Here is a 17,980-nt window from a genome sequence, read left to right as displayed (position 1 = left end):
CTAGGCTTATATGGTAAGGTGGCCGGTTTGGAGGCAAACTCCCAGGGATGAGGTCAATCGGATGATGTTTTGGCCTTTCTGGTTGTAGTTCATCTGGTAAAGAATGTGCAAAACAATCTTCCTACCTCTTTAAGAAATCAATCCTCTCCGTATCCAAACTAGATCGGGACTCTTTAGGCTCAGATTCTTTATTTTTAGATTCTTTTACAAAAAGCAAGTATGAGGAAAGAGATGATTTCATTGCTTTGGAAACTTGTACATGGGATATCATGGGAATAGAGTTTCCTTCAACTCTCACATCAAAAGATACGTTCTTGCCTTTGAAAGGGAACCTAAACTTGCTTCGGTCCCAATCAATGGCTAGATCAACTCTCCTATGTCAAGGCATACCAAGTACAACATCACAATGGCTCAGTTTTTCCATAACAAAATTCTCCTGATCTACGTATTCCCTTATCTCACTCCTAAGTTTTCCGAGGATTGGGGTTATTTGAGATTGCATCCCTTCAAAGGCAACACTTGACGCTTCCGGAGTGCCAAACCTCTCGTTAGGAAGTTTGAGAGCTTTAATGATCTAAGGATGGATATAATGGTGAGTAGCATGGCATTCCAGGAGATTATGGAGACGGGAGTCATGCCGGATAGCATTGCAGAGGGGTTGATTCACTTGATCCCCAAAGAGGGCGGAGACAGACTGGAGATTAGACAGTGGAGACCGATCACCTTGCTAGGCAGGGCCTACAAGGTCCTAGCTAAGGCGATCAGCAGGCGGCTTCAGCCTCACCTTCCGGACATCATCCACTCCACGCAGACAGGCTTCATCCAGGATCGGAGCATTCTGGATAACATTTTCTCTTTCTGGGAGGCTACGGCCTTGGCTAGATTTCGGCAGGAGGATTTGGCGGTGCTCCTTCTCGACTTCGAGAAGGCATATGATCGGGTGGACTGGGCCTTCTTGGAAGGCACTATGGAGAGGATGGGCTTCCCCCCTCAGTGGATCCGTGGGGTATCTGCACTCTACACTTCGGCTCATAGCCAGGTGCTGATACAGGGTGTGTGCGGAGAGAGGTTCCAGCTTTCGCGCTCGGTGCGGCAGGGGTGCCCCTTGGCGCCCTTTCTTTTTCTTTTTGTGGCGGAGGCCATGAGCACCTTCTTGACGGCACAGGATACAGGTTTGAGGGGCCTCCAGCTTCCCATCCGCACCTCGAAGGAGCTCCTAGACTCGGAGTTTGCGGATGACACTGCTGTCTATCTTCAGGGAGGTGAGGAGAACCTCCGCCGCTTCGCCTCAGCCATGGACAGGTTTTGCAGAGCCTCGGGCGCTTTGATCAACTGGCACAAGTCGTGTGGGCTGTGGGTCAGTTCTATGCCCCCCCCCGACTTGGAGGCCAGTTGATGGTTTTCAGTGGCTGCCCCCCGGCACTACAGTGCGTTATTTGGGCTGCTATGTGGGCATTGATATTTCTCCGGAGCAGCAGATAGCCCCCCTTCTTCTGAGCATTCGGAAGAAGCTTCTGTATTGGAGTACTGCTCGTTTATCTCTGGCTGGCCGCGTAGTGGTGGCCAACCAGGTTCTGCTCGCTACCATGTGGTACATCACTTCCTGCTGGGCCTTCTCTCGGGCGTGCATTGGCCAGGTGCAGAGGCTCATCAGGAACTTTCTTTGGTCCGGAGGCGATGGGCGACCCGCTAGGGCAAAGGTGGCATGGGCTGTGATCACTCAGCCGAGGGAGAGAGGCGGCCTGGGCATTGTAGATCCTATTTGCCAAAGCCGAGCTTTGCTTGGCAAGCTGGTAGTTCGTGGTCTCCTGCCAGGTGTTGAGCCGTGGAAGGAGCTTCTTGTTTCCAGGATGCTCAGCCGCACTCCGTCTCTTAGCGGCCTCTGGAACCCCAGCATCAGGTGGATCTTTACGGAGCAGCGCTCCAGAGGAGTGGGCCTTGGCTTCGAGGAGCGTTTTGCAGCCAGCCTTCTGAGGGCCTGGGCGCATCTGAGGCCGGCACTCTTCCAGACTCCCCCGGGCACCGATGAGGAGCGCCTGAGGCAGCCATTGATCTGGAACCCCTTGATTCGTCTCCCCAGTGGCCATATGGTTGGCTCGCGGTCTCACGTGTCGTGGGGCCCGTTGAGCTCCGGCCCAGCCCAGTCCCTAGACGACTGGATATGTTTTCAGCAGCTGCCTCCAGAGGCTCAGGAGAGGAGACTCAGTGGGATGAGGGGCAGAGAGTTGATGAGACAGGATATTGAGGCGGCCATCCCCCGGGAGTGGAGGACCCCAGTACAGGACCCTTCACCTCCACAGTGGATGGGTGTCTTTACTCGGCATGAGATCCTCCTAGCGGTCTGCGGCACAGCGGAGAGAGTCGCCCCACTCACTTTCGAGGTGGGAGAGGGTGGCCAGCTTCAGAGGTCACGACTAGATTTGGATGGGTTCCAGGGTTGTATCCTTCAGAGGGTTCGGGTGGTCGGCTTTCATCAGAGACAGTGGTATGTAGACCCCTCACCGGCCTCGATAGGGGAGGATTGTTCTTGGAGACTCTGGGCTTGGGACAGCAAGCCTCTTGTTCGCCTTCAGTGGGACCCAGGGGAGTGGTTTTGGCGAGATCCCTACTCGGCCCCTACCAGCCCTGCCATTCCCTTTTTTCAGTACACAGCGAGGCTGGGGCGGCGGATTCAGAGACACAGGATAGAGAGCACCCCGGCAGCGGCCGAGCATTGGCGGCGACAGGGGCTCTCCCCTGCCTTTCTTAGGGACTTCTGGCAGCGCCTTTGGGCCAGCTTCCGTCCCCGGAAGGTGACACTTTTTCTCTGGCTCACAGCGCATAGAGGATTGGCTGTGGGGGCTTGGCTTGCTTTTGGTAGACACCCAGCGTCCTGCCCTCGGTGCGATCATGCACAGGAGTCACAGCGGCACTGCTTATGGGATTGCCCACAGGCACAGCAGGTCTGGCAGCGCGCTCTCAGGATGGTTTTTGCAGGTTCTCCAGGGGAGATGTTGGTGACATGGGGTGCGGTAGCTTGGGCCACGGATAGCGGCCCTGCACTTGGATATGAGGACGCTCCTGGCAGTGTGACCATCCAGGTCTCTGACAGGGCGATGGCGGTGGTTCCGACGCCAGACTTCTCCTCGGCAGCCTCTCAGGAGGGGGTCGGGCAGAGATGGGAGTTGATCAGCAGCATGACGGCCTGGCACATATGGAGAGCCCGATGCAGGGAGGCCATTGACCACCAGACGACTCCACCGGCGGAGGTCATACAGGCCCTCTGGGTGGACATCATCCACACCTTGAGAGGACACTGGGGGAAACTCCAGGGAGACTCGGATCGCATGAGAGGGCGCCGCAAGGCTTTCCTCCGCACTTGGCAGCCTGGCCCTTTCCTCACCGCGAGGGACGAGGATGTCATTTGGCACTATCGGCCGCCAGTTTGGCTTTTCTCACCTCCTTCATGTATTACTAGGTAGCCCCCCCCAGAGAGCGGCCAGCCACGGGGGGGAGCTCAGGTGTTCATTGTGTTTTATCCCTCCTTGCGAGGTGAGCTTTGTAGCCATATGGCGTTTTCTCATTAACTAATAGAAGGATCTTTTTTCCGGAAAAAAAAAATAAAAAAAATAATGGTGAGTAGCACCAGTATCAAAGTGGATAAGAACAGGTTGATTGGCAACCTTGCTCCAAGCCATAAACAACTTCCTCTTTTTTGAAGGAGTATCATCCAGTTGCATGAGTTCTTTAGGGAGAGCATTCACCTGAGGTGATTTTTGCGGTTGATTCTCCTTCTTTGGCTTACTAGGGCACTAGCCAACCATAAGTCCTTTTTCTCCACACAGTTGAAGCATTTTCCTTCCTTGGTATACTTTGTCAGCTGTTGATACGTCGGCTTCCTTCTGGATGGCAGAGGTAGTTTTCCACCATCCTTCGGTTTCTGCTCTTGTTGTTCTGACTTCTTTTGGTTAAACACCTTGGCCTTGTTCTTTTGGGAGCCTTCTTTGTAAGATTTCCCAATTGTCCAAGGCATATGCAATCCTTCTGCTTCTATGGCTGTATCTTGACCTGCTTCCCAGGTGTCCGGTTTTGTCATCTTGGCCGCCTGTCGAAGCGTTGGATGTAATCCATGGATAAACTTCCTCATCTCCATATTTGAGGGAATTTCATTGAGAGATGTGAATTTGAGAGAGATTGCAGCAAACTTATTGATATAAGTTTCAACATTCTCACCTTGCTTTTGCTTCAATTCATCCCATTCCTACTGCACATCAGCTTCGAAGGATGAAGGTAAAAACTTCTTATTGAACATCTCATTGAAGTCCTTCCATGTTTTGGGTTCTTTCTCTTCATGAACAATCTTGAGCCACCAATTCAAGGTAGCATCCTTCAAGTGCATTCTCGGCATTGTGATCTTGGACTTTTTTGCATAACTACCAAAAGCAGCATCGAATTGCCTAATAAAAGAAATAGCTTTTTGAGAATCTCTCTTACCATAAAAAGCATCAAACTTGACGCTCTTTTCTCGGGCTTGAACTCCCGCTTGGCAGCAACTTGTGAAGTTACTTCATGAACCGCTACTCCTTTCGCCATAACTGCCTTAGGTGAATTAGCCACCATGGACATTTGTGGTTCTTTGGCTTTCTCCTTGTCCTTGTGAGGATTTTTAGGACAAGATGAGGCGGTTTGGGTATGGTGGGACTTCGAGGTTATAGCTTGACTACCTCCTCTAATGATGGTGGGTGAAGTAAATTTCATGGTCTTTGACTTTTCTGAAGACTGCTTTCATGTTGAGGTAGGCTTTCGTTGCACCAACACCATCAATCGTAGCAACCTTCTCAGTAAGAAAGTCTTCAAAGACTTTAGCTTCAGCTCTAGCTTTAGCTCTTCTCTCCATCAAAGGCTTTCGTTGCAGCAACACCATCAATCGTAGCAGCCTTCTCAGTAAGAAAGTCTTCAAAGACTTTAGCTTCAGCTCTAGCTTTAGCTCTTCTCTCCATCAAAGCTTGAATCTCTGGATCTACTTTGAGCTCTTTGTACCTTTGAATCTTCTCATAGCTTGAAAAAGACACCGTCAAAGAACATCGAGAACCTCTAGATTGTTGATGAATACTCTTCTCTCCTTCTCCTAACATGGTGAAATAGTGACTTCTCATGCCATCAAGGATGGATTTCTGTTAATGCAAGACAGGTTATGTGTGACAAAGAATTTTAGGTCTAAAGTGATGGAGGAATGTCATGCTCCTCCTTACATGGCTCATCGTGGTATTTTAGCCAGATGTATTTCTTTTGGCAAAGTATGAGAAAAGATCTTGAGCAGTATATTAGGGAATGCTTGATCTGTCAAAGGGTCAAGTTTGATCGATGGAAACCAGTTGGACTTTTGCAGCCACTGCCAATTCCCAACCAACCTTGGGAGAGTATTGCTATGGCAATAACATAGTACACACTTCTACAAGTAAAGCTCCATTTGAGATCATTTATGGCAAGCCACTCTTATTACTTGTACTTAGAACCAAAGAAGAAGTTTTCCACGCCAATGAGTTCGTGCGAGATATAGATACAGCTTTTGCTGAGATCACCAAAGCAATACAAAGGTCTCAAGCCAAACAGAAGAAAGCAGCTGATAAGCATAGAAGAACTCTTACTTTTGAGGAAGGAGATTGGGTTTGGTTAAAGTTTGATAAAACTAGACTCAGAAAATCCAAAGAAAAAGAGCACCAAATTCCTAAATTAGCCACTAGAAACTATGGACCTTTTCAAGTCAACAAAAAGATTAGTGATGTTTGTTATAGGTTGCAACTTCCAGATCATTGGAGGATTCATAATGCCTTTCATGTTTACCTTTTAAAACCCTTTGTAGGACCACCTCTAGAGGAGCCTGTTATGGAGGAACCATCGGAAGTGGATGAATAGGAAGAGATATTGTAACCAGAACAGATTATCTTTCACATGGTTAGGAAGAGATATTGTAACCAGAACAGATTATCTTTCACATGGTTAGGAAGGAAGGAACATCACCAGAAAATTCCTCTTGAAGTTTCAAAACTATACTCATATGGACGCTAAATGGATGCCAAAGGAGTATTTCAAGGATTATCTTGAAATACTCACAGCTTATATAGAAGCTGTCCGGCCATAAAGCACTTCATTCATTGTCTTGAGGCCAAGACAGATTCTAAGGGGGAGGCATGTAACTAGCCTCCTACTTTGTTCTTCAAATTGATCATTGTCTTGCTCAAAACTGTTCCATATGTGAGTTGGTAATTATCAAATAGCTCATGGAGCATGAATTGTGATTTCTATATCTTTTGAGTGGCTAGTTAAGCTATAATGCTCATTTCTATTTACGGGAGAACGTCCAAAGTTTTCAGTTGGGTGGTCATAGACCAGATACCTAGATGATTGGTTTAGCACTCGGGTGGTCGAATTGACCAGAATGCCCAGATGAGTGATGAGTAGTTTCGAAGGCAAAACCAGATGCTCAAATCATTTGAACAAACCATGAATAAGTGAATCTTTACAACGAAGCCTTCCTGGACCTAAGCATGCAACTCCTAGAATCTAGGAGAGTTGCTATTTTTGGTAGACTCTGATGGAAATTCAGTTCGCGTCAAACCTCCTGATTTTCACAAGGATCAAGAGTTACTAAAGCACCTTTGTCAAATTCTTTATGAGTTGCGATATTTTTAGTATAGAAGGTTATGGAAGAATCACCTCTTACATTAAGACAAACTTAGCAAGACTTCGTAATTATTGGTTATGAAGTGTTTAAATGTGTTGGTACCCTTTTATTCGATGTTAATTGTGGTTTATTACGGTTAAGTTAGATGTATGGGAAACACTGGACTAGAACGCATCAATGTGGAATTCCGCAAATGTTTTCTTTGCTGAGTAGGTTTGTTGACACAGGCTTGTTTGGATCTGAGGGTCTCGGCCTATGAGGATGAGCCAACTAGGGGAGGATGAGATTGTCTAACAATAGTCGGAATATCTCAGGATTGGGATAGATCTCATGGTATATTTCCTAATGCAAGCTCCATAGGGATGAGAGTTGTCGACTTGTGTGAATTATTTCATTGTTATTCCAATGGTTTACCTTTAGGGTGGACTGTGACATGGGGTGGATGTGTAGTGCACCAAGACTTAGTTGGGAAAGGATTGATCATGAGGTTATAAATTGCACTTTCTTATAAGGTGAATTTGGGCATGTTCCTGGACTCATCTAGGTATATCTCTATGTTGTATTAGCGGACATGCAAATTTCACATTGTGAAGTTTTCGTCCAAGTTGTGGCCAGTTGATATTGTGTTAATTATTTCTCTCTTTAGTGGTGCATATGCCCTATCAACTACCTTTTTGTTGTAATAATTCTTTCTATTTGTTATGATCCTTAGTGCTAGGTTTCATTAGTGGAGTCTGCCTTGCATCTTCGGAGCTCTGACAAAAACTCAATACACAAACCTTTGTATGAATGTTATAAGCTCTTATGTGTGTGTGTGTGTGTGTGTGTGTGTGTGTGTGTGCGTGCACGCGCGTTGGGGGGGGGCGGGGGAGTTGCTTGGTGATGGGAGCATATATTGATACCAAGTTCTACACCCACTATTGGGCATTGATGACATTAGTGGGGATTTGGTAGTATCTAGTCCATACTATGCATGATGGAGTTGATGGTTTATTGTCTTGTGGATGACTACAATGAGGTTATAAATTGCACTTTCTTATAAGGTGAATTTGGGCATGTTCCTGGATTCATCTAGGTATATATAAGGATTGATCACCTTGACTCGACTTTAAAAGTCTCAAGGAAATTTTAAATGGTGTGTATCCTAGTGGGATGGGATGCTAGGATCTGCAACATGTAGAGTTTCTGGGTGTCTATATTTTCTAACCTTGCTATCTTCTATCCTTGTGGGGGGGGGATAGTTACCCTATGGTAGACAGAGTTACACAAGACTTGACAAGGAAATCGGAAGGGTTGCTAGGATTGGGGTGGGTGAATCTTTTACCCAGTTTTGTGCTGACTTATATGATTCCTCGAGAGGGCTATGTCGGGCCGATGTGCATTTCATTTGGTGCGCTAGTAGCTCCATTGATTAGACCAAGACCTAGGGATCATTCCACTTTTTAGGGTGGAAGGTAGTCAGTACTATATTCGGAACCCGAGGGACATCCCTATGGTCGAGACTATCTATGGTACTACCGAGCTTATGGTTTTGGCAGTAGCTACTAGAATATGTTTGGTAGGAGTTGCGTTAAAACCTAGATTCCCTTAGACTTTGATAGCTTGAAGGAGACTCAGTTGTGGTGCCTAATAGTTAGGAGTCTCCGATAGGGAGGTATGATATCCCCTAGGTATGAGGATTTGCTATGTTATGATAGTTATGTTTGGTAGGAGTTGGGTTAAAACCCAGATTCCCTCAGACTTTGATAGCTTGAAGGAGACACTTGGCATGTGGGAGTGGAACCTTAGTCCTTGGCTCGGGGGAGGTTTGCGGAGGTGAACATACGGTTGGGTGGTGAGCTTGCTTGCACCCCTTTTATTTGGTTTCTCCAATCTTGTTTATGCTTGTGTATTTGGTGATCCTCAGGAGGAGTCCCTCACATGGGCCCACATGTGTCTGAGATCCGGACAGCTCCATAAGCCATGCCAACCATCTCCCTTGCAAGTCTTGCATATAGGGCATCTACTGGATGTCATTTCCCCTGAATTGAAGTTTATAGCCAAGGGGCTGGCCCTCCCCACTAGTACTTTCCACAAAAACATGAGGTAGACCTGTGTCCCACAGAGATCTAGACTTCCAGGCCCAGCTTTTTTGAGAGATATTTACCTTCCACGGTTTAGTAAGTTTTGAAAAGTCTTCATGAGACTCCACTCCGTTCGGTCATTGCAAGGTGTTTTCAGACAGTTCGAGAAGTTCTGGTTAAGAATTGTCTTTGCATGACAAAACTTGGTGCAGATATTCGAGACCAAGACAAAGGCAAGGACATTGTAGCTAAAACAAGAACTACATAATGTGGAGAAGAAAAGCATGACTATCAATGAGTATGCTTTAAGGAGGGTATTGTTGAAGCCCTTGGGTCTATAAATGTATCAGTGGAAGATGATGATTTAGTGAGCGTCTGCCTGAATGGGCTTAGCAAAGAGTTCAAGCCATTTAAGACCTCCATTGGAGTCAAGGAGAATGTTTTCAACTTTTAGGACTTACTGTCTATGCTGATCATAGAAGAAAAGCCTCTGGGTTAGGATTCTTCTTCACGAAGCAAGAACACATCAGAACATGCCTTCTACTCAAATTCAAGTAGAGGCAGAGGTAGAGGTCGTGGTCGAGGCCAAGGTGGTGGCTGACATGGAAACCAGAATTATGGACAACAACAGTTCAATGATTCGCAGTAGCAGTAGTAGCAATCATACACAGGTGAAAGAGGCTAGTCTAGACAAGGGGAGCCAAAGGAGCCAAGGTTATTGGCAAAGAAATGAGAGTGCAAATAGCATAGAGTACTATTATTGTGGCAAACCAGGGCACATGGCAAAGGACGACTCTAAAAAGCAGAATGACATTAAAAGTGGAAAGTTGTAGCAAGGCAACTATGCATCATCAAGGAAATTGGGTGGTGATGTAGAAGTGAGTAGGTGTTTGTGATGCAGCACATGCTCACTTCCACAACAGGAGATGTGTCAGGATCTAAAGATATATGGTATGTGGACTCTGGCGCCTCTAACCACATGATCAGTCATGGTGAGTGGTTTAGAGACATGTAGAAAATGGAAAAACTAGGTTACGTAGACTTGATGATACTGTGCATCTTGGTAAAGTGTCATTGCGTATGCAGGATGGCAAAATGAAGTACTTAGCAGATGTACTTTATGTTATAAATATTACAAAGAATCTAGTTTCTGTTGGACAGATGATTGAGCAAGGTCTATAAGTGAGGTTTAATCCTCAAGGATGTTTTGTGGAAGAGTTCAAAAATCAGTGTTGCTTGGTTGGAAAGGGTAACAGAAATGGTAGGATGTTTACTTTGGATGTGAACATGCCTGATGTAAAGGCATCATGTTTGTGCATGGAACATGTGTCATTGCAGATATTGATATATGGCACAAGTACATTGGTCATGTGAATATACAATGGCTGAAGTCTATGCAGGTCCAAAATATTCTTGCAGGTTTGTCAAAGTTTAAGACTGATGGTATACATAAAGTATGTGAACCATGCCAGCTTGTTTAGCAAGCTAAACATGCTTTTCCACATGAAAAGAATGTTAGTGCAAGGCAATTAGATGTTATACATTCAGATGTATGGGGACTGACTAAGACTGCAACGATTGTAGGTCGAAGGTATTATGTTACATTCGTTGATGATCACTCTAGGAAAGTGTGGGTTTACTTCATGAAGAAGAAAAGTTTTCTTGAGAAAGCAGGAAATCAAGAGACAATTTATATACAGGTACACTCCGCAACAAAATGGTGTTGCGGAAAGAAAAAATAGACACATTGCAGAAGTGGGAAGAATATGTCACATTATTTTTGGGCAAAAGCAGTAACTACTACTATGTACATTATGAACAAGATCTCCACTGCAGATGTTCATGGTATGATGCATGAACAAAAGTTTACAGGCATAAAACCGGGTGTGTCTCCCTTAAAAGTGTATGGGTGTATTGCATATGTGCATGTTCCCGACGAAGTGAGAAAAAAGTTGGATCCAAAGACAAAGAAATGCATCTTCATTGGTTATGCTTTGGAACAGAAAGGTTATAGACGTTATAACCTGCCACTCATGAGATGCGAGTAAGTAGAGATGCTGTCTTTGATGAGATGAGTAGCTGGTATGCACCAGTGAAGGCAACAAAACTTTTGGAGAAGACAGGAGACTTTGATGGCCCAAAACTTTTTGCCATGGTCTTGTATAAGGATGGTAATTTGTCTCCAGTGAGACAGGAGCTCACAAGCAGTTTGCTTGGGTATAAGCTTGATCAACCCTTTTTTAATGCGGTCCTCAAATCCTTGATGTTTGAAGGCCCTATTAACTATCGTAGCTACACATCCCCCAAGCGCATTCCAGAACTCCAGAAAGAATTCAGAAGTGGGACCACCACAACCTGGAGTTTTATCATGACCCAGCTGTTTAAGTACCATCATGCACTCATCTTCTTGTATGTCCCTTTCCAGCCACATAGCTTGATCATCTGAAATCATCTTGGGGATAAAATTGAACAACCAGGTTTCTGCATTAAATCTCCGAGGGAAGTCATCCTCTTCATGATTTGAGTTTCCCCTAAGAAGCTAATCCACTTATGAGCCAACTCTTTGGGATCTGATAGGCACCTACCATTCTTATCCATGACTCTTTTAATATAGTCCTGGCTGTGGTGCCCTGAAGAAATATTTTGAAGGGACCTGATATTTTTTAGAGAAGCACCTTCTAGAAAGAACCCTTCCAGCTTCAGCATTTTGAAGTTCCAATTCATCCCATTTTTTCTTACACAAGGTGTATTCTTCCCCTGTATTCATGCCTCTAGAGTCTAGACTGTCTGATAGCTAGCAGGCTGTCTCATTCTTTTTGAAGGAAAGCTAGATTCTGTCTTTTCTCATTAGCTCTAGCCTTTCCCACTTCTCTGATCACTTGTAGGTCTATTACTTTATGTAAAGAAGTGATTGATTCAACTTGAAATTTTCAATTTAACTATGAAGTTTTTGCCTTCAGCTGACTATGGAAATTTTGTGTTTAGGCTTGGGCATATCAGGAGGTGCTTGTTGGGACAGCGGAATCCAAAGAAAAGGCTCGTTCTTTATATCACCGCTGTACTCAAATAGAACCTGAGAATTTGTTTTCTTGGCAGGTACATGATTTCAACAGTCTCGTCTTGTGTTCTTTGAAAATGTTTAGATTATATGTACTATCTGGTTTTCTTGGTGTGCATATGAAACTGTGTTTTTATATTGCCATATCTGCATGTGGTACCACTTTTTCCCAAGAAAGATGTTACTAGGTGGCACTTCTGATTTTCAATGAAAAATTAATATTCTATGGACAGAGAGCGTTTCCAAGATAATAAATCCAGTGTGCTCTTTTTCTCTTACGCTTTTTCACTTGAAATTTATAGAAAGAAAGAAAGAAAGTTATATTAGCCTCTACGAAAGGCCAAGATGCCCTATGAGATAAATAAATAACATGAAGATGAATGGCTATTTACTTTGGTAATGGATACATATCTTTAGGAAAGGATATACTTGGAGCCATTCTTTCAGTTATCTACTGAGTGTTGTTTATGAATTTCTGATTTACAGGGTCTGAATAAGAAATTTCACTTTAGGGCCTAGAAAAGATTGAATCTTGTATTAGGTACTTGCACATATCAAGCTAAAGAAAAACATGACCAGAAAAACATTATATTTAGTGGTTCATCTTTCTTGCATAGTGCTCTACAAATCTGTAGTAATACATTTTCAACTCCAAAAATTGTGTACATCTGTAGGAATGGGCCAAAGCAAAATGGCCTAAACCTTTGCCGAGTCCATTGCTACAATGTGAACCAAGTAGAATTCTTTTTGTCGGCCCCCGCAAACCCCCCCCCCCCCCCCCCCCCCCCCACCAAATAAAAGATCTTTCCATTAGCTACCACAAAATGTAGCTGAAATGGCTAAGTACATGAACCGGTCTCAATCAAGGGAGACAAGAAGAACTGTCTGGGACAGCAGAGAGGGGCTCTTCCTCGTTGGCTGGCCGCTCGGGGGAACAACCAAACAGGTGGCCTGTAATGCCAGTAACCTCGTTGTCTCTGGCCCTGATGACAGGACGACTGCTCCAAATCAGCAGAAAAGCCTCTCGGCGCTTCCACATACGCTCACACTCACCTCACAGCTTCTCCCACTGGCCATGGAGAGTGTGTATGATCTCCGTCCATAGACTGTGGATAGACTCAGCAGGTGCACCACGTGGTAGTACCCTCTATGGCCTCGCTGCAGCAAGCTCACCAAATGTGGCATACAGCAATCAAGGGAGACAAGAAGAACTGTCTGGGACAGCAGAGAGGGGCTCTTCCTCGTTGGCTGGCCGCTCGGGGAACAGCCAAACAGGTGGCCTGTAATGCCAAGTAACCTCGTTGTCTCTGACCCTGATGAAAGCACCACTGCTCCAAATCGGCAGAAAAGCCTCTCGGCGCTTCCACATACGCTCACACTCACCTCACAGCTTCTCCCACTGGCCATGGAGAGTGTGTATGATCTCCGTCCATAGACTGTGGATAGACTCAGCAGGTGCACTACGTGGTAGCAAGCTCACCAAATGTGCCATGCAGCAATCAAGGGAGACAAGAAGAACTGTCTGGGACAGCAGAGAGGGGCTCTTCCTCGTTGGCTGGCCGCTTGGGGAACAACCAAACAGGTGGATAGACTCAGCAGGTGCACCACGTGGTAGTACTCTCTATGGCCTCTCTGCAGCAAGCTCACCATATGTGTCATGCAGCTATACAACTGATGATCTCCCACCTCTGATAAGGGCCTATGGTACTCCTTCCTGCTGGGGTCTGCTGATAGTGGGGTTGTTGCGGTACTGCGGTGAGAGAGGAGAAGGGCGAGATACTGTTTTTGCAATTCATGTTGGTAATCTATGGGAATAAACTGCTTCAAGACCACCTTGCAGTAGTCATCCTAGCAAGTCATGGAGTGGTGCCTAAGGTGGCCTTCCCACCAAAAAAAAGCGGCACCTGTCAAAGCTGTACGCACCACTTGCTATTGCCGATGTGGCAGCCATCTTGCAGGTCCAATCGGTGATGACTTCTCCTTCCATCTTCCCATTGAACTTAAGAGGCTTCAAAAGCTTCAATGATTGAGCTCATTCTTCAGGAGGCATGGAGGAAGAACTCGGCAAACTAGTAGTTCCTTGATGTTGAGCCAGTGAAGGCGAGCATGAACTGTTTAGAGAATCCAGTGGAGAGAGACTTTGTGAAGGAGACCGTCAGTGATGCAAACTACGTCTCTCCTGGTGGCCACACGCAGGTGCATAATGATGACTACCGGAATGGGAGCGAAGCTAATCTAGTACATCCTTGCCTCCATCCAAAGGAGTGCAAAATACTCGATGCTTGAAGTGCCGACTCCATCTTGTTGAGACGAGCACGAGAAAATATAGATAATAGACTCCATTTTAGCCAATTGCATGTCCATGGATGCCTTCATGTTGAGCAGCAAATTGGTGAGTTGTGAATCCATGATAAATATCAAGTGATCAAGGACGAGGGAGTGTGTAGTGGTGTGTGTATCCAAAGCAGTATGAATTTGTCCCTAGAAGACAAATCAGTGACAATATAGCAAATGCATATATTGGCATTGAAGATGTCAAGTATACAGAGCAGGATGTTCTCATCATGCAAGTGGACATAGCTAAGGCCTTTGATACGGTGCATTGGGGCTTTATAGTGTGGGTAATGGACAGAATGGACTTTGGGCCGAGAATGAAAATGTCATCTTTTGGCTTTACGAAGAGGGATCGACTAAATGCATTTTGGGTAGAGAGTTTTCAGCCTCTTGGTATCTTGGGAAATTTGTGCGGCAGGGTTGTCCGCTTAGTGCATTGTTGTATGCCATCGTGACTCACCCAATGTTTCTTTACATGGACAAATTGACATGAGATGGGCAGCTACATGGTCTCTCCATGGCGGATGGTAGACAATTTGTGGCCTAGGCATATGCTGATTACTCTTTCTTTTTTCCCAAGAATACAGAGGTTGACGTGAGGACTGTTATGAAAGGATTGTCCCTCTATGGTTTGGCTGCAGGTCCTAGGATTACATGTAAATTTTCAAGAATCAAAGCTCCTTACTTTGAAAAATTATGATTGGCATCAACTTTTGTGGCCGAGTGAGATCTTGCCACCCAATGAGATAGTTAGGCATCTGGGTTATCCCATTGGCTGGGAGTTGTCTTTGAAGGATGAGACTCAATGGGTGATGGCCAAATTGCACTCTAAAATAGAATATTGGAAATTATCTACATGGCCTCTACATCTGTGATTGTGCATAGTACAATCAATGATAATGGCATACGTCCAATTTTATCTTCTGCTCCTACCTTGGTTGAGAGCAAACAGATTTGACAATTTTAAATTTTCAGGTTTAAAGCAATGGAATGCCTATGGAAAACAAAAGCGGATAAAGGATTACGTTTGCTAAGGCAAGAGCTTATATGTTCGCCCAAAATGCATGATGGGCTCAATGTCCTTAATATTCATTATCATATATCTTCTACTGCATTTATAGAGCAAGTCAAGCCATGGGTACGCATGCTGGGAGCTCTATGCACTAACATGTGAATAGATGCATATGGACATTGGATCATCAATTATGATGATATAATCTTTGGGCATTTCCATGGTCGTATTCCAGGCTCTCCATATTCAACTGCTCTCATTTGAGATTGGCAAGATATACTATGTCATTTACAATGGTCTGGTAGGCCTCCAAATCGGGGTAATTCATTGTTGTTGCAGAGGATTCATTAGAGCAGGGTATTTGATCCACTGCTTGCTTTGTCTCAACCAAGAAACACGCACAATTTGTCTACATTGGGGATTCGTCACATACACGACATTGTGGAAGAAAATGGTTATGTTCTCACTTTTCCACGTGCAGTCAGACAATGTAACGTGGGGATGCATCACATGCCAATTTGGAGAGTCATTTCAAAAATGATGCAGCCCTTTCAGCTAGTCCCAGTGCTTGAGGAAATAGAGAGACTTCAAGTTTGGTATTTTGATAGGCAGCCTTCAAGACATACTCCTGTACCTTTTGCCCATTTGTCTGCGGCCAAGGCTTATAGGTCAAACTTGCCACCTCCATGGATTGAGGATCATGCAAATCGCCTCTAGCGTATGTCAAAATCTCTTGCTTGGTGGAAAGCTGCATTGAAAAGAATTTGGAAGAGCGGATTGGCCCTCAGCAAGCAACTGTTTCAATGGAGATGTTTGGTTTGGGTATTTCGAGTGGGATATCTTTTGGTATGAAGGTGTATTGCCACTGCTTCTTGTAGGTAGTGTTCGCATCCTACAGAGACAGTGTCTCACCTTCTTTGGTATTGCTCGCACTCTCGGGTTTTTCTTGATGATTTGTCCGGACATCTTTGGGCTTGTTTCCCGGGGAGGTGTTTTGGTCGAATGCTCTGGCTTTTTGATTGCCTTTCTCCTTCCCTACTAGATTATATAGATGTCCTTGACTAAACTAGATTCTGGGCATTGTGGACTATCTACCATGCTTGGAATTAGTAGCTCTTCTTTGGAGATTCTGTCCGGCTCTTTGTTTATTTCCGGAGAGCTTACAATCCCTCCGAGATTCTCATGAAATTGGAGGCCTTTCCTTCCAGCAACTAGAAGTGTTTTCCCACTGTTTCTGAATTGAGTAGTAGCTGCCCCACTCTGGGACAGCTGTGAATGTCTATTTGTTTTCCTTAATCAGATTGTGGTTTCACTAAAAAAAGTTTGTAGTGGTGTGTGAGAGAGGATAGTTCGTTTGCTTGTCATGTCTTGAGGATTCGTTCGAGTGACTTGTTTAGCTTTTGCGTGAGGGCTTCTTTCAACTATTTACGGCTTTGCACGTTGTGTTTGTCTGTTCATATGCATGTGCGTTTCAGTCGTTCCCCTTGTTGTTGAGAGGGTCGTTGCCTTTTTTGGCTGTGCTATGTGTCGACTGAGAGGGAAGTCTCTTGTACCTGCTATAGAGAGGGTTTTCACTGACTGTTGCTGTTGACGTCCCCTATACTTGCTGCTTGCTTTTTTAACCTACTAGCCGTGGCCTTCACGTGTTTTCTGCAGTTCTTCCCTTCCAACCTGCTAGCTGCTGCTCCTTGCTCATAGCCTGCCCTCTGATTTTTGTTTTGCATCAAGGCTTGTGTGTGAGAGAGAGAGAGAGTCGTAGTGTGTACAGAGATGGGTTCTTCTAAGTAGATTCATAATGTATATACTAGACGCCACTCTGATCCAAAGGAAACAGAAGCGAAACGAGCCAAGCTTACAGAGAATCCAAAAATTCAATTTCTCTATGATGTATTGCACAAAGATTATGAATTGGCGCAAAAAAAATGGAGCAAGGCAAAACCGTATGTGAAAGTGGTGGTGCAGAGAGAAACCATAATGCCTAAAGTGAGGAAATTTTCAGAGCAAGCTGCAATATTGTTTTTTCTGAGACATGCCCTCAGTGAGGGGTATTCTTCAGTGGGTCAACAATTCTTGGCTGAAGATTGTGTGGATGGAGTTTACTATGCAACAAGAGGATTCTCAGAAATCCTGCTCAACTTAGTGCAGGCAAAGCAAAAGTTGTTTGAGATCGCGCCTCTCTTTTATGCCAGGCAAATGGTGCATGTGCTACCATGGGTAACTGCTGACTATCAAGGGCTGCTAAAACATCAATGCTCTGTATGAGTTGAGGTGGTGGATTTCCCCACTGATTTACAGGATGTAGTACCGTAGATAGCTCAAGCATTGTGAAAAGTAGTGTGTGCACCCAGAATCATGGGCAATATAAACAAATTCTGTGTTGTGGGATACAGATGTGCTAGCTCCTGAAAGCATTGAAATCGAGATTGCTGATGTTTCCATGGGAGAAAAGCCATATGAATTAAGGTGGTCTCCTTTTACTGGGTCTTGCTTTAAATGTCACAAGTTTGGGCATTTTGCATCGGAATGCCCAACATTAAAATTGCACCCCCAAAGAACTGAATTCCTCCATCATTGGTGCAGGAGCAACCAAAATTGCCAGAACAAACACTGATGGTAAATGTGGTGAATGCAAATGTAAAACAAAGTGGCACAAAATACAGGGAAAGCAGTGCAACAAGCACAAAATAAAAGCAATGTGCAAAACAAACAAATCAACCAAAGAAAAGATGCTAATGGTTGGATAACACCAAATGCTCGAAAAACAGTGAGCTTGAAAAATAAGCCATTGATTACGAGGCACTGGGATAAAACATCTATGGCCTCCATCTTGGGCGAATCAACCACATGTA

The 17,980-nt window shown here is 44.9% G+C and overlaps 1 protein-coding gene across 1 annotated transcript in view; it reads left to right on the top strand.

Annotated features, from left to right (window-relative positions):
- Positions 1–17,980, top strand: part of LOC147609402 (uncharacterized) — a 111,722-nt gene that overhangs the window by 81,331 nt on the left and 12,411 nt on the right. The window contains exon 8 of the mRNA XM_086787637.1: positions 11,713–11,823. Within this exon, the coding sequence (XP_086643763.1) occupies positions 11,713–11,823 (111 nt within the window). The remainder of the gene's footprint in view (positions 1–11,712; positions 11,824–17,980) is intronic.

The sequence above is a fragment of the Cibotium barometz genome, chromosome 51, assembly GCF_041138505.1.
Source record: "Cibotium barometz isolate CiBa-2024 chromosome 51, ASM4113850v1, whole genome shotgun sequence".
NCBI classification, from domain to species: Eukaryota; Viridiplantae; Streptophyta; class Polypodiopsida; order Cyatheales; family Cibotiaceae; genus Cibotium; species Cibotium barometz.
The sequence above is the reverse complement of the archived record's forward strand: the minus strand, read 5'-3'. Positions and strand labels throughout refer to the sequence as shown.